Consider the following 26,301-nt stretch of genomic DNA (forward strand, 5'->3'; position numbering starts at 1 on the left):
GGAGATTGATTGAACCAGGCCGGTGATTGATTAATTGAACCATGCTGGCGATTGATCGATTGAACCTTGCCGGTGATTGATTGAACCTTGCCGGTGATTGATTGAACCTTGCCGGTGATTGATTGTACCATGCCGGTAATTGATTGAACCATGCCGGTGATTGATTGATTGAACCAGGCCAGTGATTGATTGATTGAACCATGCCGGTGATTGATTGAACCATGCAGGTGATTGATTGATTGAACCATGCTGGTGATTGATTGATTGAACCAGGTCGGCGATTGATTGATTGACCCATGCCGGTGATTGATTGAACCATGCTGCTGATAGATTGAACCAGGCTTGTGCTTGATCGATTGAACCATGCCAGTGATTGATCGATTGAACCATGCTGGTGATTGATTGTACCATGCCGGTGATTGATTGAACCATGCCGGTGATTGATTGATTGAACCATGCTGGTGATTGAACTATGCTGGTGATTGATTGATTGAACCATGCCGGTGATTGATTGAACTATGCTGCTGATTGATTGACTGAACAATGCCGGTGATTGATTGAACCATGCTGGTGATTGATTACTTGAACCATGCCGGTGATTGATTGAACCATGCCGGTGATTGATTGAATCATGCCAGTGATTGATTGACCCATGCCGGTGATTGATTGAACCATGCCGGTGATTGATTGAACCATGCCAGTGATTGATTGATTGAACCATGCCAGTGATTGATTGATTGAACCAGTCCAGTGATTGATTGAACCATGCCGGAGATTGACTGAACCATGCCGGTGATTGATTGAACCAGGCCAGTGATTGATTGAACCATGCCAGTGATTGAACCATGCCGGTGATTGATTGAACCATGCCGGTGATTGATTGATTGAACCATGCCGATGATCAATTGAACCATGCTGGTGATAGATTGATTGAATCATGCCGGTGATTGATTGAACCATGCCGGTGATTGATTGATTGAACCATGCCGGTGATTGATTGATTGATCCATGCCGGTGATTGATTGAACCAGGCTGGTGATTGATTGATTGAACCAGGCTGGTGATTGATTGATTGAACCATGCCGGTGATTGATTGAACCAGGCTGGTGATTGATTGATTGAACCATGCCGGTGATTGATTGATTGAACCAGGCTGCTGATTGATTGAACCAGGCTGGTGATTGATTGATTGAACCATGCCGGTGATTGATTGAACCATGCTGGTGATTGATTGATTGAACCATGCCGGTGATTGATTGAACCATGCTGGTGATTGATTGATTGAACCATGACATTGATTGTTTGGGCCTTGTTATTTGGGATGGATTTGCCTACTGCAGAGCTCTAATTGACAAACAGAAAGGGAAGAAATTGATCGAACAGATAAGGAGAGAAATTTAGCGGAAGCTAAATTACTGAGGCCCATAACAAAGGAAGTGATCTCCAGTTCCAGACATACAATTATCTTAAACAATGCTTTGGAGTTATAGTTTGCTTCAAATTGGAGGGTTAACCTAAGATCTAAAAACTGGATAAGCAACCATATAATAAAACCTTGAAGCATAGAGAGACCCAGCAGGTTCATGACATTTTCAGAGTCTGGATTCTGGATTCCTGAAACTGGAGAGGATCCGTCATTGTGGTCAGCAAAAAAAGGACAGCTCCTTTTGTTCTTCTCCAGGACCATAGAAAGAAAGAACTTGCATTTCTAATGCACTAACCATACTAATGGTTGATTCAGCCAATCATGTCGGTTGGGAGGGAGTAGTTCACTGCTGGACTCGTATTGAAAAACATAAATAACTTTTCTAATGCATCTTTCATAACTTTGCAGCAAATGGAATGATTTTGAAGTATAGTCAATGTTGTAATGTAGGGAAGTGCGACAGCCACAAATAGCAATGTGATAATGACCATTTAAAAAATAATAATGTTGGTTGAAGGATAAATGTTGATGGGGGAGAACTCCTACTGCCTACTGTCGTACCACACCATTTGACACATTGAGCTCTGTCACTGGAGATGTGGAGGGTGGGCATTTATTGGAATTTGGGAAGTGTATGCTCCATTTCAAACAAGTCTACAACAGCAACTTGCATTTATATAAGCACCTTTAATGGAATAAAACATTTCAAAGCGATTCACAGGAGCGTTATCAGACAGAATTTTGCACATAAAGAGACATTGGGACAGGTGACCAAAAGCTTGGTGAAAGAGTTTTAAGGAGCATGTTAAAACAGGAGGAGAGAGGTAGAAAGCCGAAGAAGTTTAGGGAGGGATTCCAGAGCTTTAGGCCTCGGCAACTGAAGGCATGGCCGCCAATGGTGGGGCGAGGGAAATTGGGTATCAGAATCTGTGCGAACTACTGCAGTGGAATTTGCTGGCTTTGGACTTGTATCCATGGGAATGATTTATTCCAAATCCACTTCAGCAAGTCATGTATCTTGTGCTATGTGCCAGGTAGTTGATAGAAGCTTCAGTCCTAGTTAATCCATTTGTGACCATCTCCTAGCATTTTGTACAGAAGCGGGTTGATGGTGAACATATTCATTGGTGAGGCTGTACAATCTTGCACTGGCTTATTTAGAGACTGTGTATCTATATTTCCCAGCTTTTATGAAATGCATTTTTTTTAAAATCCCAATATGAAATTCGAATAACTAGATCAATGTGTAACCAGATTTCGCAACAGGAATAGTTGTGATTCTGACCACCTCATTGTATTCCCCACGACCTTTTGCTAATCTGACTGACTTCTGCATCCATCTCTAGGAATAGCTCTCTCCCAAGTTGCTTACAAATGAACTTTCTACCTCCCAACTGCCTAGCCCTTGGTCCTCTATTTGCCATTATACCTCTGCAGAAGTCGATTTGCCGATCAATGCTCTCATCTCCGTGAGCAATACTTTTACTATCGTGCAACTCGGTGACATCGCCTGCCTCTATCATTGCCTCAGCCCATTTGCTGAAATCCTAATCTCTGCCTTTGTTACCTGCACACTCGTCTATAAAGATGCTCATCTAGTGGCCTTCTGTCCTCCAGCCTCCTTAAACTTCAGCTCATCCAAAACTCTTTGCTCATGTCCTATCTGGCCACTGGTCCTCGCTGACCTACCTTGGCTCCTGGTCTCCCAGCGATTCAGAATTAAAATTCTCATCCTCGTGTTTAAACCCCTTCAGGGCTTTAGGCTCCTCCTCCAGCTCCACAACCCTCCCCGACTCTCTCTGCCTCTGACTCTGGCCTCTTCTGCATCCCCCGAGTCTTTTTGCCCAAGTTCGGTGGACGTGCCTTCAGCCATCTTGGCCCCATGCTATGGAGTTTTCTCCCATAACTCCTGCACCTCTCTCTCATCCTTTTAGACCCATCTCTTGGACCAAGCTGTTGGATGGCCCTCCATTGGCTCAGCGTCCGTTTTGTTTTATAACACCACTGTGAGGCGCTTTGAGTCATTTTTCTACACCAAAGGAGCTAGTTTAAAAAAAACCTCAAAGAAAGTTTTTCCCATTGATACAGAATACAGTCCCCACCGCTTATATCAGACAGCCACTTATCTCAGGTAAATAACATTAACCGTTTGCCAGTACCATAGGCAAAGGCATCGCTTAAAACTGACCATTTTGGGCAATTCAACAAGTACTTCACCTGTCACTTTGAGCCAAAGTTTCCACAGGAGTGGCTCCTTTTTTTCTTGGAGTATCCTAAAAATCGCAATTCTCCACATTTAGTTTGCTCCAGTGTCAGTGAGTTAGTTCAGTTTCTTTTTAGTTCAGTTTTTTTTTCATAAGTGGGTGTTACCAGCCACTTAGGCCTGTTTTGGCCATTTAAGCAAGTTTAGACAGCGAAAAGTTACTCCAAACTAACTTCGGCCAGCGTATGTGTCCACTTTTGTTCGCTCAGAAAAACCTTGCGGATACTTTAGAAATCAGGCGCAGGTAGCCAGAGATGTGGGTGGGGAGGGGAGCCGGGGGAAGGGAAGTTGGATGATTTTCGAAAGCATTAAACACTTCACTTTTAACAATAAAGAACCATCATCAATAATAAATAATAAATTAATCAATAAATAAAAAATTACAAGTTCCTACCTCACCTACTGCAGCACGCAGTGCCTATCTGATTGAGCCGTTCGGCCAGGGGCTAGGGGCGGGATCTGAGCACTGGGAGCCCTCCAGCAGCACACACAGCAGTGCCTTTTCGGGCCGTTCGGCCAGGGGCGAGGGGCGGGATCCATCGAACGAGCACCAGGAGCCCTCCAGCAGCACATGCAACAGCATCTTCCACGTACCCAAAAATTACTTTGCAGCCTGTACCTTTAAAGATGGCCGATTGCCAATGTTTGTGAGTCATTGCACATGCACGCACGCTCCAACGCGCATGCGCAACACTGCCGGCACTCAGACACGCTGGGTTCTAGCCCCGCCTCCCTGCCGGCTGTGTTGTCACAGCACGTCCATAGCTCCGCTGGTTCTGATGCGCTACGCCGAGTCCGAAGGAGGCCTGATGAGCGTGGAGAATACCACGGTAAGGATTAGGTGCGCTTTTTGTTACAGAAACTCGGGTGCGCCGTTCTAAGGGTCGGTGGAAACTTAAGCCCCAAAATTCTCCGCTCCACTCCCACTCTGACCTCTCTGCCCTCGGCCTCGTACACTGTTCCAAGGAAGCTCAATGTAAGCTCAAGGAACAGCACCTCATCTTTTGATTAGGCACCTTACAGCCTTCTGGACTCAACATTGAGTTCAACAATTTCAGACCATAACCTCTGCCCCTATTTTCTTCCCACATGGCAGCTGTTAATGTTTCTGCCATTCCAACTTACACCTCTTCTGGACTCATCTTTTGTTTCTTAACTTGTCCCATTACCATCTCCTTTTGCTTTGTACTACCATCCCTTTTGTCATTTAATCTCTCCTGTCTTATCCACCCTTTCGCAGACCTTCCCTTTTGTTCTTTCCTTCCCTGCCCCCTTCCCCCTTTCCCTACCCCGGCACTTGCTTGAATATCTGTTACATCTCTAATATTTTCCAGTTCTGACGAAGGGTCATCGACCTGAAAGGTTAACTCTATTTCTCTCTCCACAGATGCTGCCTGACCTGCTGAGTGTTCCCAGCATTCACTGTTTTTACTTCGCCTGCACTTACCCATTTCAGGCAAAGTCGGGTCTTTTACTTCGCCTGTACTTATCCACTTAGGCAAAGACAGGTCTTTTACTTCGCCTGTACTTACCCATTTCAGTGCGGTTGCCTTAGTGATGAGATTCGGGGTTCAACTGGGTAACAATTAGGAGAGGCAGTTGCGAAGTGAGATTTAAAAAAAAAAAATTTTTGTTAGCTACCTTTTTGGTTTTACCGCCCGCCGATTCTAGTGGGCAAATCATGTCAACACCAACACACCTGCTTTACGTGGTGCAGACTGTTTTGTGATTGGCCGGAGCTGTGCTGTTTATCTGTCGCGCATATTGATGCAGGTATTGGTTGTAATCGTGGCTCTGTTTGCTGCAGGAGATGAATGCTGAGCTATTGGATCAGAGGGAAGATCTGAACACATTGAACCAGTTAGCTGAGGAGCTGGGTGGGTGCAGTACAGCTGGCGAACGAACGCAAATCCTCAACAAAGTCAATACTCTGTCAAAGAATTTTCATGGACTGGAAGAGGCTACCAAGAAAAAGTGAGTGGCTAATATTTTATTTTTGCAATTGAATATTTTTCACAATGCCCCGATGATGCACTCTTTTTTTTTAATAGAGACTTTTCTTAGACAATGAGTCAGCGAATTCCAACATTATTTTGTTTTCACGTATATTCTATTCGGTGTATCTGATTAAACAGTGGAACTACAGAAATCCACAATCATTACTTGGCAAGTTCTATATAAAACCTTAATGTTTATAACTAATCTTTTTTAAATAAACAATGGAAGCCTCTGCCCTTCTCTCCCTCCCTCCCTCTCTGCCTCTCTCTCTTTGCCTCTGCCTCTCTCTCTCTCTCTCTCTCTCTCTGCCCCCGTCTCTCTCTCTCTGCCCCCGTCTCTCTCTCTCTGCCCCCGTCTCTCTCTCTCTGCCCCCGTCTCTCTCTCTCTGCCCCCGTCTCTCTCTCTCTGCCCCCGTCTCTCTCTCTCTGCCCCCGTCTCTCTCTCTCTGCCCCCGTCTCCCCCGTCTCTCTCTCTCTGCCCCCGTCTCTCTCTCTCTGCCCCCGTCTCTCTCTCTCTGCCCCCGTCTCTCTCTCTCTGCCCCCGTCTCTCTCTCTCTGCCCCCGTCTCTCTCTCTCTGCCCCCGTCTCTCTCTCTCTGCCCCCGTCTCTCTCTCTCTGCCCCCGTCTCTCTCTCTCTGCCCCCGTCTCTCTCTCTCTGCCCCCGTCTCTCTCTCTCTGCCCCCGTCTCTCTCTCTCTGCCCCCGTCTCTCTCTCTCTGCCCCCGTCTCTCTCTCTCTGCCCCCGTCTCTCTCTCTCTGCCCCCGTCTCTCTCTCTCTGCCCCCGTCTCTCTCTCTCTGCCCCCGTCTCTCTCTCTCTGCCCCCGTCTCTCTCTCTCTGCCCCCGTCTCTCTCTCTCTGCCCCCGTCTCTCTCTCTCTGCCCCCGTCTCTCTCTCTCTGCCCCCGTCTCTCTCTCTCTGCCCCCGTCTCTCTCTCTCTGCCCCCGTCTCTCTCTCTCTGCCCCTGTCTCTCTCTCTCTCTGCCCCTGTCTCTCTCTCCGCCCCTGTCTCTCTCTCCGCCCCTGTCTCTCTCTCTCTCCGCCCCTGTCTCTCTCTCTCTCCGCCCCTGTCTCTCTCTCTCTCCGCCCCTGTCTCTCTCTCCGCCCCTGTCTCTCTCTCTCTGCCCCTGTCTCTCTCTCTCTGCCCCTGTCTCTCTCTCTCTGCCCCTGTCTCTCTCTCTCTGCCCCTGTCACTCTCTCTCTGCCCCTGTCTCTCTCTCTCTCTGCCCCTGTCTCTCTCTCTCTCTGCCCCTGTCTCTCTCTCTCTGCCCCTGTCTCTCTCTCTCTGCCCCTGTCTCTCTCTCTCTGCCCCTGTCTCTCTCTCTCTGCCCCTGTCTCGCTCTCTCTGCCCCCGTCTCGCTCTCTCTGCCCCGTCTCTTTGCTGCCCCCCCTCTTTGCTGCCCCCCCTCTCTGCTGCCCCCCTCTCTGCTGCCCCCCTCTCTCTGCTCCCCCCTCTCTCTGCCCCCCCTCTCTCTGCCCCCCTCTCTCTGCCCCCCTCTCTCTCTGCCCCCCTCTCTCTCTGCCCCCCTCTCTCTCTGCCCCCCTCTCTCTCTGCCCCCCTCTCTCTCTGCCCCCCTCTCTCTCTGCCCCCCCCTCTCTCTGACCCCCCTCTCTCTGCCCCCCTATCTCTGCCCCCCCCTCTCTCTGCCCCCCTCTCTCTGCCCTCCCCTCTCTCTGCCCTCCCCTCTCTCTGCCCTCCCCTCTCTCTGCCCTCCCCTCTCTCTCTCTCTCGTTCTCTCTCTCTCCTTCCCCCCCCTCTCTCTCTCTGCCCCCCCTCTCACTTTCTTGTTCTTCCTTTCTCTCTCACTCTTTTTCTCTCACTCATTCTCACTCTCTCTCTCGCTTATTTATTCCCACTATCACATTTTCTCATTTCCTCTGATTCCCATATTCCTCTCCCCCCCCCCCCCCCCCCACACATCACACACAATTTTTCTTTATCTATTTCACATTCTTTTTTGTCTTTGGCTCCGCCCTCTCCCCATTCCTATCAATTCATTCAATACACTGTGTAACATTTTCTTTGTTCCCCATATTAAATACTCAGGTGACGGTTTCTGGGCTGCTGAATATTTTAAACATTGGGTCAGAATATCCTCAGTCCAACTTGTGCAGAAGTATTGGCCGGTTTCTACATCAATCTTGTCGATGGCAACTTGGGTCAAAATTTTCTGAGATTCTCATTAGCAGGTGGCAGAAAGTATAAAACCGCCACAAAACACGTGGGAATGAGCGTAACCAAGCCTGAGGACAGTACGGAACATACGCCATGTTCAGGGCCGGATTAACCCATAGGCTAATAAGGCTGTAGCCTTAGGCCCTCATATCTTTAGGCCCTCGACTTTAGGCCCTCATTTTTATATCATTAACCCTAACTCTTTGTCACAAGGTTGGTTCAGCAGTATCGCATATAACTGCGTAATTATATCTTAAGTGGTGCAAAATATTGCGTCCTTCTGGCTCAAAGTGTGTATAAAATTCTGTGACAATCTTGAAACATGCATAAATATCCAAAAAAAATTCACCCGGAGAGTTATGTACGCTGTTCATAGAATAAACGCATAAATAATATCAGATTTGATCATTGTGAATGCTTATGAAAGAATGAAGAATTTTCATTTATCTTTTGAAAGTGAAAATGTAGATGTCAGTCAAATGTCCAAAGTATTTAGTAGAGTACGAATATCCTCATAGACACCCCTAGATATCCCTCATAGATACCCCTAGATATCCTACCAGAAACTACTCGAGGTAAAACAGGAATATTCCAACTTAAGTCTGAAAGACTATATTGGAGTTATACATTTGTGTTTTGGGAGAGGGCAGCTTCGATAAGCCTTTGTGACCCTTAGCTGCTCTCTTTTTCCTATATTCTTATGTTATTCTGAGCTGTGTTCTCAAGTAAGTAGTTTTTGATTCAAGATAGTCATCTCAAATACTGTTTTCTTTTGGAAAAACTGATTCACTAAAATACTTTCTAGCCTGGCTTTCTAAATGTTAAATTTTGCAGTTCCTGTAACTATATAAGGATTAGGCTTTGCCATCCCCTCATTTTATCAACTTATCAGTATTTGTCCTCGTGACATCATTAGAATGACAACATTATTTACTGTTAGGTTATTCATATATGTGTGCCGGTACATATATAGGCCCTCCTCTCCTATATTAGCCTCGGGCCCCTCACAGCCTGAATCCGGTATTGACTATGTTCTTACTGTTATGAAGTTTGAATCCCTCAAACCCTCATTTAACTGATGGATTGGAGCAGTTTGTAGTCTTTTGGGCCTCGCCAACTGTCTGCCTCCTGATTCGATAGTTTGGGCCAACTCACATCCACCATAACTAAATGAGAAGGATTAAGAAAAGTTTACCTTTTTTTTCTCCCCACTAAGGTTCAGTGTGATTAGTTAGTGGAAAATTGTATGACTGCTGTATTCCAATTCCAGTGGATCAGAAACCACTTGATACACTGGTCTTGGTCAGGACTCCTGAGATTCCTGCCAATGGATTAAGGGAAAGTTCCTTCCTGCATTCTCACACTTGGCAAATGAGTTTTTAGTTGAAGCTTTTACAATATTCTGAAATCTGACACTGGGGGTAACACTGTGTTATATGTTGGAGAATGGGCATTTTTATGCTAGAACAATTCGATTTTTCATGGTGCTATTCCCCATTTCCCCACTCTCTTTCTCCATTTTGTCTTCACACCCCTCCCCTCCATGCACATTTTTTCATCGTTTCTGTTACTGATTTTTTTTCAGTTTTTCTTTCTCTCTTTCTGTAAGGCTTTCATTCTCAATGTCCCCTCTCTCCCAATTATTTTCTAATCTTTCTCTTGACATCTCCACCTGATTTTTTGATTCTCTTTTTCATCTTTTTCTCACTTTTTTTTCTGCATCGCTGCCTCTTTTCTCCTGTGTTTCTCACATTTCAACATCATCATAGGCAGTCCCTCGAAACGAGGATGACATTCTTCCACGTCAAAAAAAAGGATGAGTTCACAGCTGTTTCGAATGAAGAACCCAAACTACATCCTCAAGGGTGGAAGATGCCTGTGGGTGAATTTTTTTAAGTGTGGTGGCCGTTGCACACCAACCACCACACGAGCTTGACAGAGCTTAGTCTTGGTCCAGTGGCAAGGATTATCCAAGACAACGAGAGACCTGCTCTGCTGCACGGAACTAGTGCGCACACATTATCGCAGTGTGGGCTGGCCCGTGCTAACCCTGGGCCCCTGGCCCTCGAACTCACGCCTCCTCTGGGCCCTGATTGCATCCCTTCACAGTCTCTCACCGCTCCTTTGCCCCAATCTTGCCACTCTTGCTGCATCTGCCCACGCTCCAATCACCGACCTGGACCTTGCCGTGCCTGGTCCAGGTCAGTGAGGTACATGTAAAACCTGCTTGGTTACCTTGTACAAAGAGTACTGCTTTTGTCCCTATGACTCTCACTTTCATTACTTCTCTCGCCATGGTCTTTGTCTGTCTGTCTCTCTTGTACATTGCTTCTCGCACCATGATCTTTGTCTGTCATTTCTTCTCATCTCTGATGGAAATCTGGAGCAAACTCGGGACCTTCTAAGAGCCATAGAAATTACCTTGTCTACCTTGGACTGGGGCATGTGTTTATCCCACTCCCATTGCATTGCAGTCCATGGGTTGACCCCAAAATCCCCCTTTCCCATAAAATTGCCATGACACTTTCCTATTCATTTGTGCCAAATCTCAGCTCAGTCTAGCTGAAGATTTTGGCAACCCCACTGCCCATCACTGTCTCCAGCTCCTGACCGCACTATTCACAGCCTGCAGTCCTGCTCCCTTCCATAGAAACATAGAAACATAGAAAATAGGTGCAGGAGTAGGCCATTGGGCCCTTCGACCTGCACCGCCATTCACTAAGATCATGGCTGATCATTCCTTCAGTGCCCCTTTCCTGCTTTCTCTCCATACCCCTTGATCCCCTTAGCTGTAAGGGCCATATTTAACTCCCTCTTGAATATATCCAATGAACTGGCCTCAACAACTCTCTGCGGCAGGGAATTCCACAGGTTAACAACTCTCTGAGTGAAGAAGTTTCTCCTCATCTCAGTCCTAAACGGCCTGCCCCTTATCCTAAGACTGTGTCCCATGGTTCTGGACTTCCCCAACATCGGGAACATTCTTCCCGCATCTAGCCTGTCTAGTCCAGTCAGAATCTTATATGTTTCTATGAGATCCCCTCTCATCCTTCGAAACTCCAGTGAATAAAGGCCCAGTTGATCCAGTCTCTCCTCATATGACAGCCCAGCCATCCCTGGAATCAGTCTGGTGAACCTTCGCTGCACTCCTTCAATAGCCAGAACGTCCTTCCTCAAATTAGGAGACCAAAACTGAACACAATATTCCAGGTGGGGCCTCACCAAGGCCCTGTATAACCGCAGCAAGACTTCCCTGCTCCTATACTCAAATCCCGTTGTTATGAAGGCCACCATACCATTTGCCGCCTTCGCCGCCTTCACCGCCTGCTGTACCTGCATGCCAACTTTCATTGACTGATGAACCATGACACCCAGGTCTCGCTGCACCTCCCCTTTTCCTAATCTTCCACCATTCAGATAATATTCTGTCTTCGTGTTTTTGCCCCTCCAAGTGGATAACCTCACATTTATCCACATTATACTGCATCTGCCATGTATTTGCCCACTCGCCTAACCTATCCAAGTCATCCTGCAGCCTCTTAGTGTCCTCCTCACAGATCACACCGCCACCAAGTTTGGTGTCATCTGCAAACTTGGAGATATTGCACTCAATTCCATCATCCAAATCATGAATGCATATTTTAAATAGCTGGGGTCCCAGCACTGAGCCCTGCAGCACTCCACTAGTCACTGCCTGCCATTCTGAAAAGGACCCGTTTATCCCGACTCTCTGCTTCCTGTCTGCCAACCAGTTCTCTATCCACGTCAGTACATTACCCCCAATACCATGTGCTTTGATTTTGCACACCAATCTCTTGTGTGGGACCTTGTCAAAAGCCTTTTGAAAGTCCAAATACACCACATCCACTGGTTCTCCCTTGTCCACTCTATTAGTTACATCCTCAAAAAATTCCAGAAAATTTGTCAAGCCTAATTTCCCTTTCATAAATCCATGCTGACTTGGACCAATCCTATCACTGCTCTCCAAATGCGCTACTATTTCATCCTTAATGATAGATTCCAACATTTTCCCCACCACCAATGTCAGGCTAACTGGTCTATAATTACCCGTTTTCTCTCTCCCTCCTTTTTTAAAAAGTGGTGTTACATTAGCAACCCTCCAGTCCATAGGAACTGATCCAGAGTCGATAGACTGTTGGAAAATTACCACCAATGCATCCACTATTTCTAGGGCCACTTCCTTAAGTACTCTGGGATGTAGACTATCAGCCTGGGGCTTTATCGGCCTGCAACCTCGTCAATTTCCCCAACACAATTTCCCGCCTAATAAGGATATCCTTCAGTTCCTCCTTCTCAGTAGTCCTTCTGACCCCTAGTACATTGGGAAGGTTATTTGTGTCTTTCTTTGTGAAGACAGAACCAAAGTACTTGTTCAATTGGTCTGCCATTTCTTTATTCCCCATTATAAATTCACCCGAATCCAACTGCAAGGGACCAACGCTTGTCTTCACTAATCTTTTTCTCTTCACATACCTATAGAAGCTTTTGCAGTCATTTTTTATGTTTCCGGCAAGCTTCCTCTCGTACTCTATTTTCCCCCTCTTAATTAAATCCTTAGTCCTCCTCTGCTGTATTCTAAATTTCTCCCAGTCCTCCGGTTTGCTACTTTTTCTGGCAAATTTGTATGCCTCTTCCTTGGATTTAACACTATCCTTAATTTCCCTTGTTAGCCATGGTTGAGCCTCCTTCCCCATTTTATTTTTACTCCAGACAGAGATGTACAATTGTTGAAGTTCGTCCATATGATCCTTAAAGGTTTGCCATTGCCTATCCATCGTCAACCCTTTAAGTATCATTTGCCAGTCTAATCTAGCCAATTCATGTCTCATACCATCAAAGTTACCTTTCCTTAAGTTCAGGACCCTAGTTTCTGAATTAACTTTGTCACTCTCCATCTTGATAAAGAATTCTACCATATTATGGTCACTCTTCCCCAAGGGGCCTCGCACAACAAGATTGCTAATTAGTCCCTTCTCATTACACATCACCCAGTCTAGGATGGCCAGCTCTCTGGTTGGTTCCTCGACACATTGGTCCAGAAATCCATCCCCAATACACTCCAGGAAATCCTCCTCCACCGCATTGCTACCAGTTTGGTTAGCCCAATCAATATGTAGATTAAAGTCACCCATGATTATTGCTGTATCTTTATTGCACACATCCCTTATTTGTTGTTTGATGCTGTCCCCGACCTCACTACTACTATGTGGTGGCCTGTACACAACTCCCACTAGTGTTTTGTGCCATTTAGTATTCCGTAGCTCCACCCATACCGATTCCATCATCCAAGCTAATGTCCTTCCTTACAATTGCATTCATTTCTTCTTTAACCAGCAACGCCACCCTGCTTCCTTTTCCTTTCTGTCTATCCTTCCTAAATGCTGAATACCCCTGGATGTTGAGTTCCCAGCCTTGGTCACCCTGGAACCATGTCTCCGCGATGCCAATCACATCATATTCCTTAACTGCTATCTGCACAGTTAATTTGTCCACCTTATTCCGAATACTCCAGATCAGCAGAGAATCGGTGATGAAGGAATGTAGTTTTGCAACTGCTGTCAGGCCACAGTAGATGAACTGAGGACAGTGATGGGCAGTGGCGATGTCCATTGGAGTGGGGTAGAAGTCTAACTGACAAAATTAGCTAACTTTCATGACAATTGTATGGCGAAAAAGCTTTTGGGAGAATGTTGTTGATTAAACCAATCAGAAATGATGTTACATATAGAGGTCAAGGATCTGCTTAGTCCCTGGTTATATGTCTCTGGGATTTGATTGGTTCAAGGGACACACCCCTCCATTGCTATAGACCAAATTAGGTGAGAATTGCAGTCGTCCCAAAAGCTGTGATATATTCAACTTTCTATTCCTGCTCACTCGTTTTCATTCTATTTTTGATTTGCAGAGAGGAAGAATTATTCTGTTGCCAAAGTCAGACGGATCAATTTAAAACCTTGCTGGTGTCGTTTAGAAAGTGGGTGGAGGGGATGAATGCAAGGATTCCAATTCTGGAGCCAAGCCTAACCACAGAAACCCTTCAGGGGCATTTGTCTACTGTCCAGGTGAGGAATCCTCAGCTGCTAAATACTTTGTAGTTGAAGGATTCGTAATCATTGTATCAGTGAAGGAGTTTAACCAATCTTCTGTAAAGACAAACCCGTACCTATCCCTGGATTCTTTATATATTATCTCTCTGGTAAGCCTGCAGTTAATGAGTACCTTTGTATCAATACAGGGAGGAAAGTTATTATTTTATAGTGCATGGGTGCTAGGCTACAGTTAAATTGCAACTTTATAGTGAAGTATAGCTCCAGATTTGGCTCCAGCCAGCATTTTGGATTGGAATGGTGCGAAATCCCTTGGTAAATGCTTTGGCTTCACACTGCATGGAGTATAACTTGGTGTCAACTGGTTTTACAAAGCAACAACAACTTGCATTTAATAGCGCCTTTTAACATAGTAAAACAACCCGAGGCGCTTCACAGGAGCGATAAATAAAATTTGACACTGAGCCACATAAGGGGACAGGTGACCAAAAGGTTGGTCGAAGAGGTAATTTTTAAGGAGCGGCTTAAAGGAGGAGAGAGAGATGGCGAGACGGAGAGGGAATTCCAGAACTTGGGGCCGAGGCAGCTGAAGGTACGGCTGCTAGTGGTGTGGGGCAATGAAAATCGGGGATGCGCAAGAGGCCCGTGACACACACAATCCTGCTCCATTGGTAACTTGCCTAGATCTTGTGTGGATACTCTTGCCCGAGTTTTCAAAAATGTGACGGTGGGATTGAGGGAGCTTCAGTGCGAGCATGTGAGCACTTGCATCCAGCGCTCTTTCTAGGTTGGCAGATTTGCCATCTGGGATCAGACGGTGTAGATGAGGTACAGCCCGATTGAATTTGATACTCGGTCGCAGACCAGTAGATGTGGTGTGAACGCAGACCTAGTGTTCATTGTCAGCCCATAAGAGTTTCTAGTTCACTGATTTTAGCAGTGAGATGGTGAACGTGAAGCAGAATGGACAATATGTATAGAAAGCATTTATATCGAACCAATCATGTATCACACACCAAACATGATTTTAAACATGATCCAAAACTCGGCAGCCTGTGTCCTAACTTGCACCAAGTCCTGCTCACCCATCGCGCCTGTGTTCGCTGACCTACACTGATTCCCGGTTAAGCAACGCCTCGATTTAAAATTCTCATCCTTATTTACAAATCCCTCCATAGCCTTGGCCCTCCCTATCTCTGTAATCTCTTCCAGCCTCACAACCCCCCCGAGACCTCTGCGCTCCACTAATTCTGGCCTCTTGCGCATCCACGATTTTCATCGCTCCACCATTGGCAGCCATGGGGTTGAGGGTAATATATTCGCATGGATAGAGAGTTAGCTAACTAATAGAAAACAGAGAATCGGGATAAATGGTTCATTCTCTGGTTGGCATCCAGTAACTAGTGGGGTGCCGCAGGGATCAGTGCTGGGACCTCAACTATTTACAATCTATATTAACGACTTGGAAGAAGGGACTGAGTGTAACGTAGCCAAGTTTGCTGACAATACAAAGATGGGAGGTAAAGCAATGTGTGAGGAGGACACAAAAAATCTGCAAAAGGACATAGACAGGTTAAGTGAATGGGTAAAAATTTGGCAGATGGAGTATAATGTTGGAAAGTATGAGGTCATGCACTATGGCAGAAAAAAATCAAAGAGCAAGTTATTATTTAAATAGAGAAAGATTGCAAAGTGCTGCAGTACAGCCGGACCTGGGGGTACTTGTGCATGAAACACAAAAGGATAGTATGCAGGCACAGCAAGTGGTCAGGAAGGCCAATGGAATTTTGGCCTTTATTGCAAAGGGGATGGAGTATAACAGTAGGGAAGTCTTGCTACAGCTATACAGGGTAATGGAGAGGCCACACCTGGAATACTGCATGCAGTTTTGGTTTCCATACTTACAAAAGGATATACTTGCTTTGGAGGCAGTTCAGACAAGGTTCACTAGGTTGATTCCAGGGATGAGGAGGTTGACATGAGGAGAGGTTCTGTAGGTTTGGCCTCTACTCATTGGAATTCAGAAGAAAGAGAGGTGATCTTATCGAAACGTATAAGATTATGAGGGGGCTTGACAAGGTGGATGCAGAGAGGATGTTTGCACTGATGGGGGAGACTAGAACTGGAGGGCATGATCTTAGAATAAGGGGCCGCCCATTTAAAACAGAAATGAGGAGAAATTTCTTCTCTGAGGGTTGTAAATCTGGGAAATTCGCTGCCTCTGAGAGATGTGGAAGCTGGGACATTGAATAAATTTAAGACAGAAATAGACTGTTTCTTAAACGATAAGGGGATAAGGGGTTATGGGGAGCGGGCGGGGAAGTAGAGCTGAGTCCATGATCAGATCAGTCACGATTGTATTGAATGGCGCAGCAGGCTCAAGGGGCCGTATGGCCTACTCCTGTTCCTATTTCTTATGTTCTTATGTGCCTTCAGCTGCCAAGACTCCAAGTTCTGGAATTCCTTCCCATAACCTCTCTGCCTCTCCACCTCTCTTTCCTCCTTTAAGATGGTCCTGCAAACCTTCGTCTTTGACAAAGCATTTGGTCATCTGCCCTACTTTCTCCTTATGTGGCTCGGTGTCAAATTTTGTTTTATAGCACTCCTTTGAAGCCTTGGGACGTTCTATTACGTTAACGGCGCTGTATAAATACAAGTTGTTGTTTAAATGCCCTGGGGCCCATTGTGGAAGTGACATTGAATCTGCTTCCACTCACCAATCATAACTTTGAAAAGGGAATTGGATATATACTTGAAAAGGAAATATTTGCAGGATTATGGGGGAAGAGCAGGGGAGTGGGACGAATTGGAGAACTCTTTCAAAGAGCCAGCACAGGCATGATGGGCTGAATTTCTGTGAGCTGTGTGATTCTAAGGAAGTTTTCCAGTTTCCAAAGAATTTAACAATTGAATTTCTTTACTATGTAGCAAGGTTTTATATAATGTCAACCTTCCTCTGGTATATATATCACTTCTGTGATCACATAGCAGACTTTCCTCATAATTTTCCTATCAGGACATTAGCTATTAATTGCCCTGTTCACTTTGTGAAGAAACTGTGATTTAACGCTTCAAGCTGCAAGGATGAGAAATGCAGGCGGGATTTTTTTTGCTCCTTTCTCATTCAGTTGTTTTGTTGCACGAGAGAGTTGCACCATTTGCGCAGCGAGGTTATTTAAAACATGAAAAATTGTATTTATTTAGGTCATGCTCGATGAATGGTCGTCGAAAGCCTCTGAGGTTGAGGAAGTTAATCAGAAAGGATCGGCTTTATGTCACCTGATCAATATGCTGACTTCTCCAGCCCATTCAAGGACGTCGTTAAAATCCGGTAAATGGTTCTCGCTCTCGGCTGAATGCCCTGCTGGATATTTTAATCAGCCCAGGTCCCTTTTTTAAATATCAAAATTTCTTATTAGCTACAACTCAGTGATTGATGACTGGAATGCAGATTGTTCATTGGAATTTTCAACCTGCCGACAGTTATATGTTTGTATACCAGTCCAACAGGTTGCAAAATTGGGTATTTTGACACACTTCAGTCAGTGGTGTATGAGGTGTTGGGAATGGCTTCTTGCCATACCTGCTCGGAATAGATTTATGGTAATGCCGTAAATCCACACCATTTCTATTTGGATCTGTGTTCCACTATCTGCCAGTCAATAAGCCCATATATTTAACTGAATAAAAACAGAAAATGCTGGAAATCTCAGCAGGTCAGGCAGCATCTGTGGAGAGAAAGCAGAGTTGATGTTTTAGGTCGATGACCCTTCGTCAAAACTGGAGAGAGTTCGGAAGGAACAGATTCTTAACAAGCACGAAAGGGGGAGGGGTAAAAAGAACAAAAGGGAAGGTCTGTGATTAGAGAGGCAAAAGGGATGATGGGCCAAATAGAAATGGTAATGCCAGGAGTTAGAAAAACATTGGTCAAGATAGGGTGTGAATGGTAGGATAATGACCAGCTGCCATTAGAGACAAGGAGAAAAAAAAGAAACAGGCTCGGGGGGAAGGGAGCTAAAGATTGACAGCGTTTACGCTCTGAAATTGTTGAACTCTGTGTTGAGTCCAGAAGGCTGTAAAGTGCCTAAACGAAAGATGAGGTGCTGTTCCTCGAGCTTGCGTTGAGCTTCATTGGAACCGTGTAGTAGGCCGAGGGTGGAGAGGTCAGAGTGGGAGTGGAGCAGAGAATTAAAGTGACAGGCGACCGGAAGCTCAGGGTCATGCTTACAGACTGAATAGAGGTGCTCCGCAAAGCGGTCACCCAATCTAGAGGGGACCACACCGTGAGCAACTAATACAGTATACTAAATTAGAAGAAGTACAAGTAAATCACTGTTTCACCTGGAAGGAGTATTTGAGGCCCTTAGATAGTGGGAAGGGAGGAGGTAAAAGGGCATCTCCTGCGCTTGCACGGGAAGGTGCCATGGGAAAGGGAGGGGGTGCTGGGGGTGACTGTGGAATGGACCAGGGTGTCACGGAGGGAGTGGTCCCTTTGGAATGCTGGGAGGGAAGGGGAAGATGTGATTGGTGGTGGGATTTCGCAGGAGGTGGTGGAAATGGCGGAGGATGATCAGTTGAATGTGGAGGCTGGTGGGGTGAAAGGTGAGGACAAGGGGAACCCTGTCCTGGTTCAAAAACCATGACTGCAGATTCCAGCATCCGCAGTATTTTGCTTTTGTATTTAACTGAATTCTTGGCAGAATTCCCAGAATTTCGACAGTGCAATACTGATATTAAATATATTTCGTTCAGCTTTTTAATTTCATCAGTTGCTGGTTTAATGAGCTGCTGTCGCTCTTTTTATTTTAAAAGCTAAGGGTTTTAATTAAATGTTGAAACGAGTCATTATTGTAGCACAAATATCCCTGCAATTTCGCACAAAAAAAATAAAAGCTTAATTCGTCAGGGTTTTCCATGAGTGTTTTTGTAATTCTGATCTCCTTTCATGGCTTCATATTTAATTATATTCTTTGTGTAGAATGATCCTTTATGTGAACTGACCAGGAGCTACATGGGCTGCTGTTGTTACTGTGTAATCAGAAGATTTAACTCTGCGATGTTGTAACAGACGACCTTCCTTCCTGTGGAAGGCTGTTCAGCTGAACAAACTGATTATAAGCAACAAGGACATAGTTTTCGTAAACTACAATTTCAAATTGGAGGCAAAATTATGGAAGTGAATACACAATTTAAAGCTTTGAAGTGACGGCAGTAATAGGGCAGAAATATTTCACCCAAAGGATGGTAGGATTGTGGAATGGGTTACCAGGAAAGCAAGTCAAGTGGATGGTATGAATGTGCTAGAGATACAATCAGATATATTACTGGAATGAGGGATATGGTGGGACAATGGGTCAAAAAGACTATTGGGAAAGTGGCCTTCAGGTGACGAGTAAAATTAGTCACCGCGCAAGACTACAGTGTTTCAGCAACTGTGGACAGCTGGGAATGTATGAAACTTGCTGCAGGTGCTGGAGCGTTCCTTTAAAAGCTCCTTTCTGAATTCTAAACATGGATGTCGGTAACTGTGCGGTCATGGGCTGGAATAGCATGGCATGAGATGAGTACTGGATGTGTTAAACTCATGGGTACAACACTCCACTGTTTGTCACTTTAAGAGAACAGTAAACAGTTCAAAATAAGCCCATTTAGAGTACTGCGCTCAGGTTTGGTCAGCACACCTCAGGTCGAGTTTATTGATCTTGGAAAGGGTGCGCAGTGCAGATTCATCAGACTGGTACTGGGGCTAAAAGAGTTAAATTCTGAGGATTCCCTTGAGTATAGCAGATTAAGGGATGATCTAATTGAGTTGTTTGAGATGACTTGATTGGGCAGGTAGAGAGAAACTATTTCCTCTGGTGGGGGAGTCCAGAACAAGGGGGCATAACCTTAAAATTCGAGCTGGGCAGCTCAGGTAATGTCAGGAAGCACTTCTTCACACACACAGGGCAGTGGAAATCTGGAACTCTCTCCCCCAAAAAGCTGTTGAGGCCGGTCAATTGGAAATTTCAGAACTGAGATTGATAGATTTTTGTTGGATACGGGCATTAAGGGTTCTGGAACCAAGGTGGGTAGATGGAATTGTCTAATGGCGGAACAGTCTGGAGGGGATAAATGGCCGCCTCCTGTTCCTATTTCCTACTATCACTTATGTTCTAACTTAAGTTACTGAAGGTAATGCTAAGGCCTTTAAATTCTCTTCAGGTTAGATAGATATTTCTAACCTGAATAGTTTTGACAGGTTTTGAGAACCCATTTGCGGCCTTTTAGTGAGAAGATATTCAAAGCCTTCTGCAGAGTTTCATTTGTCCGGAAGGGAGTGGAGAGAACTTTAAATGATGCAACTAACAGGTTTCCTTTGCCCATTGTAGGCACCCAAGTGGTGAATGGTGGGGGAGCAGTCTCTGGTGCCTGCGATTCCAAAGGTGAGGAAACCATTTCTCAAGTTGCATAACGTGGCTACGGGCCAGTCGTGTAATGAAATGATGTAAGTGGGTTTTCTGGCAGCTTTACTGTTTGTAAGGAAATGGTTCAATAATAAAATCCCAACTGTCCCAAGTTCTGTTATTACAGTATCAAATTGTCGACTTAACATCGATTATTGGCGAATTGACAGCACAGTAACAGGCCATTCGGCCCAACTGGTCCTTGTCGGTGTTTGTACTCCACATGGCCCACCTCTCCATCTCACCCTATCAGCATATCCTGCTACTCCTTTCTCCCTCATGTACTTCCCCTTAAATGCATCAGTTCGCCTCAATTTATATGGGTCTCTCCTCAAAACTGTAGCTCCCATCCCTGGCATACTCCTGATGTATCTACACTGTACGCTCTCTATGACTTAATGTACTTTCTATAATGGGGCACCAAAAACTGCACACCAACTGTTTGTATAAATTGATCTCTACCTCTTTACTCGCATAAAACCCTAACTGTTGCCTGTTTAATGGGTTTATCTCCCTCCACTCGCACTTTCAGGGAATTATGTATTTGAACCCTGAGATCTCTTTGTTCATCCACACCATTCATACATAAGAACATAACATAAGAATTAGGAACAGGAGTAGGCCATCTAGCCCCTCGAGCCTGCTCCGCCATTCAACAAGATCATGGCTGATCTGGCCGTGGACTCAGCTCCACTTACCCACCCACTCCCCGTGACCCTTAATTCCCTTATTGGTTAAAAATCTATCTATCTATGAGTTGAATACATTCAATGAGCTAGCCTCAACTGCTTCCTTGGGCAGAGAATTCCACAGATTCACAACCCTCTGGGAGAAGAAATTCCTTCTCAACTCGGTTTTAAATTGGCTCCCCCGTATTTTGAGGCTGTGCCCCCTAGTTCTAGTCTCCCCGACCAGTGGAAACAACCTCTCTGCCTTGATCTTGTCTATTCCTTTCATTATTTTAAATGTTTCTATAAGATCACCCCTCATCCTTCTGAACTCCAACGAGTAAAGACCCAGTCTGCTCAATCTATCATCATAAGGTAACCCTCTCATCTCTGAAATCAGCCTAGTGAATAGTCTCTGTACCCCCTCCAAAGCTAGTATATCCTTCCTTAAGTAAGGTGACCAAAACTGCACGCAGTACTCCAGGTGCGACCTCACTAATACGCTATACAGTTGCAGCAGAACCTCCCTGCTTTTGCACTCCATCCCTCTCGCAATGAAGGCCAACATTCCATTCGTCTTCCTGATTACCTGCAAACTAACTTTTTGGGATTCATGCACAAGGACCCCCAGGTCCCTCTGCACCGCAGCATGTTGTAATTTCTCCCCATTCAAATAATATTCCCTTTTACTGTTTTTTTTTCCCAAGGTGGATGACCTCACATTTTCCGACATTGTATTCCATCGCCAAACCTTAGCCCATTCGCTTAACCTATCTAAATTTCTTTGCAGCCTTTCTGTGTCCTCAACACAACCCGCTTTCCCACTAATCTTTGTGTCATCTGCAAATTTTGTTACACTACACTCTGTCCCCTCTTCCAGGTCATCTATGTATATTGTAAACAGTTGTGGTCCCAGCACCGATCCCTGTGGCACACCACTAACCACCGATTTCCAACACGAAAGGGACCCATTTATCCCGACTCTCTGCTTTCTGTTAGCCAGCCAATTCTCGATCCATGCTAATACATTTCTTCTGACTCCACGTACCTTTATCTTCTGCAGTAACCTTTTGTGTGGCACCTTATCGAATGCCTTTTGAAAATCTAAATACACCACATCCATCGGTACACCTCGATCCACTATGCTCGTTATATCCTCAAGCAATTCCAGTAAATTAGTTAAACATGATTTCCCCTTCATGAATCCATGTTGCGTCTGCTTGATTGCACTATTCCTATCTAGATGTCCCGCTATTTCTTCCTTAATGATAGCTTCAAGCATTTTTCCCACTACAGATGTTAAACTAACCGGCCTATAGTTACCTGCCTTTTATCTGCCCCCTTTTTTAAACAGAGCGTTACATTAGCTGCTTTCCAATCCGCTGGTACCTCCCCAGAGTCCAGAGAATTTTGGTAGATTATAACGAATGCATCTGCTATAACTTCCGCCATCTCTTTTAATATCCTAGGATGCATTTCGTCCGGACCAGGGGACTTGTCTACCTTGAGTCCCATTAGCCTATACAGCACTACCCCCCTAATGAAAGTGATTATCACAAGGTCCTCCCTTCCCATATTCCCGTGACCAGCAATTTTTGGCATGGTTTTTGTGTCTTCCACTGTGAAGACCGAAGCAAAATAATTGTTTAAGGTCTCAGCCATTTCCACATTTCCCATTATTAAATCCCCCTTCTCATCTTCTCAGGGACCAACATTTACTTTAGTCACTCTTTTCCATGTTATATATCGGTAAAAGCTTTTACTATCTGTTTTTATGTTTTGCGCAAGTTTACTTTCGTAATCTATCTTTCCTTTCTTTATTGCTTTCTTAGTCATTCTTTGCCGTTTACACTTCTGAATTTCATGCTTGTTAGAAGTTAATACAATGGATGGAATGATGCTTGAGGCTACCATTAATGTAACCTGTTGACCAATTGTGTGAATGATCCCAAATTTCATGTATTCCAAGTTCATTCGTATCTCTAATTAATCATTTTCAAAAGCTGGGTTTGCTTATCTTGTATTGAAGCAGTGTTGCAAAAAGTTAAGAGATCAGTTCATTTTTCCTGTTAATATTTCAAATTCAATACTCCATTTTAATGCGCCTGTTTTGAGGTTAATTTGTCGACAAAGCTGATGGTGGGGTTGGAAAAGCTACTACATGTACCGTGGTCACCTAGTGGATTGCTCTGAATGACTGACTGTCTCGGAGTCACGGGCAAAACTACCTCTTGTGCCATCGCAACAAGAAAGCTGTGGGGGAGAAAGGTCATCTAAATCATCCTGGTGGTGCCTCAGGAGACAGAGTTGTAAATGTCCCTTGTTGATGAAGTGCTCTGATTTCTCCACTGCCAACTGGTTAGTTAGTTGAAAGTTCTTTTGCACGATGGGCCAAATGGCTGCCTTCTGAGCTGTATCATTCAATGATTGCTGCTGTGGAGGGAATTGTGTCGTTAAATTGGGTGATGGGGGGGCGTTCTTTCATAGTTGCGCTCCTGGTTGGGTTGTCCTCACTGTCAGGAAGTGATGATTGACTGAATTAGCTGTGGTCAGTTTTGGGGGTTATCCTAGGGTTGTCAGCTCTGATTGGATGTATTCCTGGTGATGTCATCACATGACTTCCTGCCTCCGACCACCCCGCCCCTCCCCAAACTCCCGCCATTCGCCGTCCATCCCCGCGACACCCCGCCTTCCCACACTCCCGCCATTGGCCATCGATCCTCCCAACGCCTCTCCCCCCACACGCGTGTCATTGGCCATCGCTCCTCCCAACGCCCCTCCCCCCATACTCCCGCCATTGGCCGTCGATCCTCACACCGCCCCTCCCCCACACTCTCGCCATTGGCCATCGATCCTCACACCGCCCCCCCCCCCCCACCCCACATTCCCTCCATTGGCCATCGATCCTCACAACGCCCCTCCCCTCACGCTCCCAACATTGGCCATCGATCCTCGTGCTCACTCCCTCATCCAAAAAACAGCACCTCCACGAGTGCAACACTCCCTTAAGTACTGCACTGTGTGTGCCAATCTAGATTTATACGCTCAAGTCTTTGGAGTGGAACTTGAACCCTCGCCCTTCTGACTCAAACGAGAGTGCTAGCCACTGAGCCATGGCAATGATATGCAATATTGCCAAAGCTGGGATTCCATGTTACTTTTTCACGGGCTTCACTGGCAAGGCCGGCATTTATTGCCCATCCCTAATTGCCTTTGAGAAGGTGGTGGTGAGCCGTCTTCTTGAACCACTGCAGTCTATGTGGTGAAGGTACTCCCACAGTGCTGTTAAGGAGGAAGTTACAGGATTTTGACCCAGCAACAAATCAGGAACGGCAATATATTTCCTTGTCAGGATGCTGTGTGACTTCAGGTGATGGTGTTCACATGCGCTTGCTGCCCTTATCCTTCTCGGAGGTAGAGGTCGTGGGTTTGGAGGGTGCTGTCGAAGAAGTCTTGGCGAGTTGCTGCAGTGCATCTTGTGGATGGTACACACTGCAGCCACGGTACGCCGGTGGTGGAGGGAGTGAATGTTTAAGGTGGTGGATGGGGTGCCAATCAAGCGGGCTACTTTGTCCTACATAGTGTTGTGCATCTTGAGTATTGTTGGAGCTGCACTCATCCGGGTAATTGGAGAGTATTACATCACACTCCTAACTAACTTGTTTCTTTTCGATGATGGAAAAGCTTTGGGGAGTCAGGAGGTGAGTCACTCGCCACAGAATACCCTATGTCTGACCTGCTCTTGTAGCCACAGTATTTATGTGGCTGGTCCAGTTAATTTTCTGGTCAATGGTGACTCCTCACCCCCCCCCGGATGTTGATGGTAGGGGATTCGGCGATGGTAATGCCGTTGAATGTCAAAGGGTGGTGGTTAGACACTCTCTTGTTGGAGATGGTCATTGCCTGGCACTTGTGTAGCGCGAATGTTACTTGCCACTTATCAGCCCAAGCCTGAAAGTCGTCCAGGTCTTGCTGCATGTGAGCATGGACTGCTTGATTATCTGAGGAGTTGCAAATGGAACTGAACAATCTGCAATCATTAGCGAACATCTCCACTTCTGACCTTCTGATGGGGGAAGGTCATTGATGAAGCAGCCAAAGCTTGTTGGGCCTAGGACACTGCCCTCAGGAACTCCTGCCGTGATGTCCTGGGGCTGAGATGATTTGCCTCCAACAACCACAACCATCTTCCTTTGTGTGAAGTATGACTCCAGACAGTGGAGAGTTTTCCCCTCGATTCCCATCAACTTCAGTTTTACTAGGACTCCTTGATGCCACACTTGGTCAAATGCTGCCTTGATGCCAAGGGCAGTCACTCTCACCTTACCTCTGGAATTAAATTCCTTTGTCCATGTTTGGACCAAGGCTGTAATTAGGTTTGGAGCTGAGTGGTCCTCACAGAACCCAGAGCAGGTTATTGGTGAGTAAGTGCTGCTTGGTAGCATTGTTGGACACTTTCCATCACATTGCTGATGATTGAGAGTCGACTGATGGTATGGTAATTTGCCGGATTGAATGTGTCTTGTTTTTTGTGGACAGGACATATCTGGGCAGTTTTCCACATTATCAGATAGATGCCAGTCTTGTACCTGTACTGGAACAGCTTTAGTAGAAGCAGGGCTATTTCTGGAGCACCAGTCTTCACTACAGCCTGGATGTTACCAGAGACCATAGCCTCTGCTGTATCCAGTGTGCTCAGCTGTTTCTTGTTATCACATGAAGTGAATTGAGTTGGCTGAAGACTGGCTTCTGTGATGGTGGGGACCTCAGATGGAGGCCGAGATGGATCATCCACTCAGTACTTTTGGCTGAAGATGATTGTAAATACTTCAGCCGTGTCTTTTGCACTCACGTGCTGGGCTCCACCATCATTGAGGATGGGGATATTCATGGAACCTCCTCCTCCCGTTAGTTGTTTAATTGTCCACCACCATTCACAGCTGGATATGGCAGAACTGCAGAGCTTTGATCGGATCTGTTGAATGTGGGATCACTTAACTCTGTCTATAGCATGCTGCTTCTGCTGTTTAGCATGCATGTCCTATGTTGCAGCTTCACCAGATTGGCACATTTTAGGCACACCTGGTACTGTTGCTGGCATGCTTTTTCTACACTCCTCATTGAACCAGGATTGGTGGTAATGGTAGAGTGAGGGATATGCCAGGTCATGAGGTTACAGATTGTGGTGGAATACAACTCTGCTGCTGATGATGGCCCACAGCGCCTCATGGTAGCCCAATTTTGAGCTGCTAGATCTATTC

At 45.7% G+C, this 26,301-nt stretch overlaps 1 protein-coding gene across 5 annotated transcripts in view; it reads left to right on the top strand.

The window, feature by feature from the left end:
• Positions 1–26,301, top strand: part of dst (dystonin) — a 647,938-nt gene that overhangs the window by 432,672 nt on the left and 188,965 nt on the right. For all 5 annotated transcript variants that reach the window (XM_070884881.1, XM_070884882.1, XM_070884878.1 and 2 more), the window contains 4 exons: positions 5,497–5,663; positions 13,785–13,941; positions 17,131–17,257; positions 20,298–20,351. In XM_070884881.1, the coding sequence (XP_070740982.1) occupies positions 5,497–5,663; positions 13,785–13,941; positions 17,131–17,257; positions 20,298–20,351 (505 nt within the window). The remainder of the gene's footprint in view (positions 1–5,496; positions 5,664–13,784; positions 13,942–17,130; positions 17,258–20,297; positions 20,352–26,301) is intronic.

This window comes from Pristiophorus japonicus, chromosome 7, assembly GCF_044704955.1.
Source record: "Pristiophorus japonicus isolate sPriJap1 chromosome 7, sPriJap1.hap1, whole genome shotgun sequence".
NCBI lineage: Eukaryota > Metazoa > Chordata > Chondrichthyes > Pristiophoridae > Pristiophorus > Pristiophorus japonicus.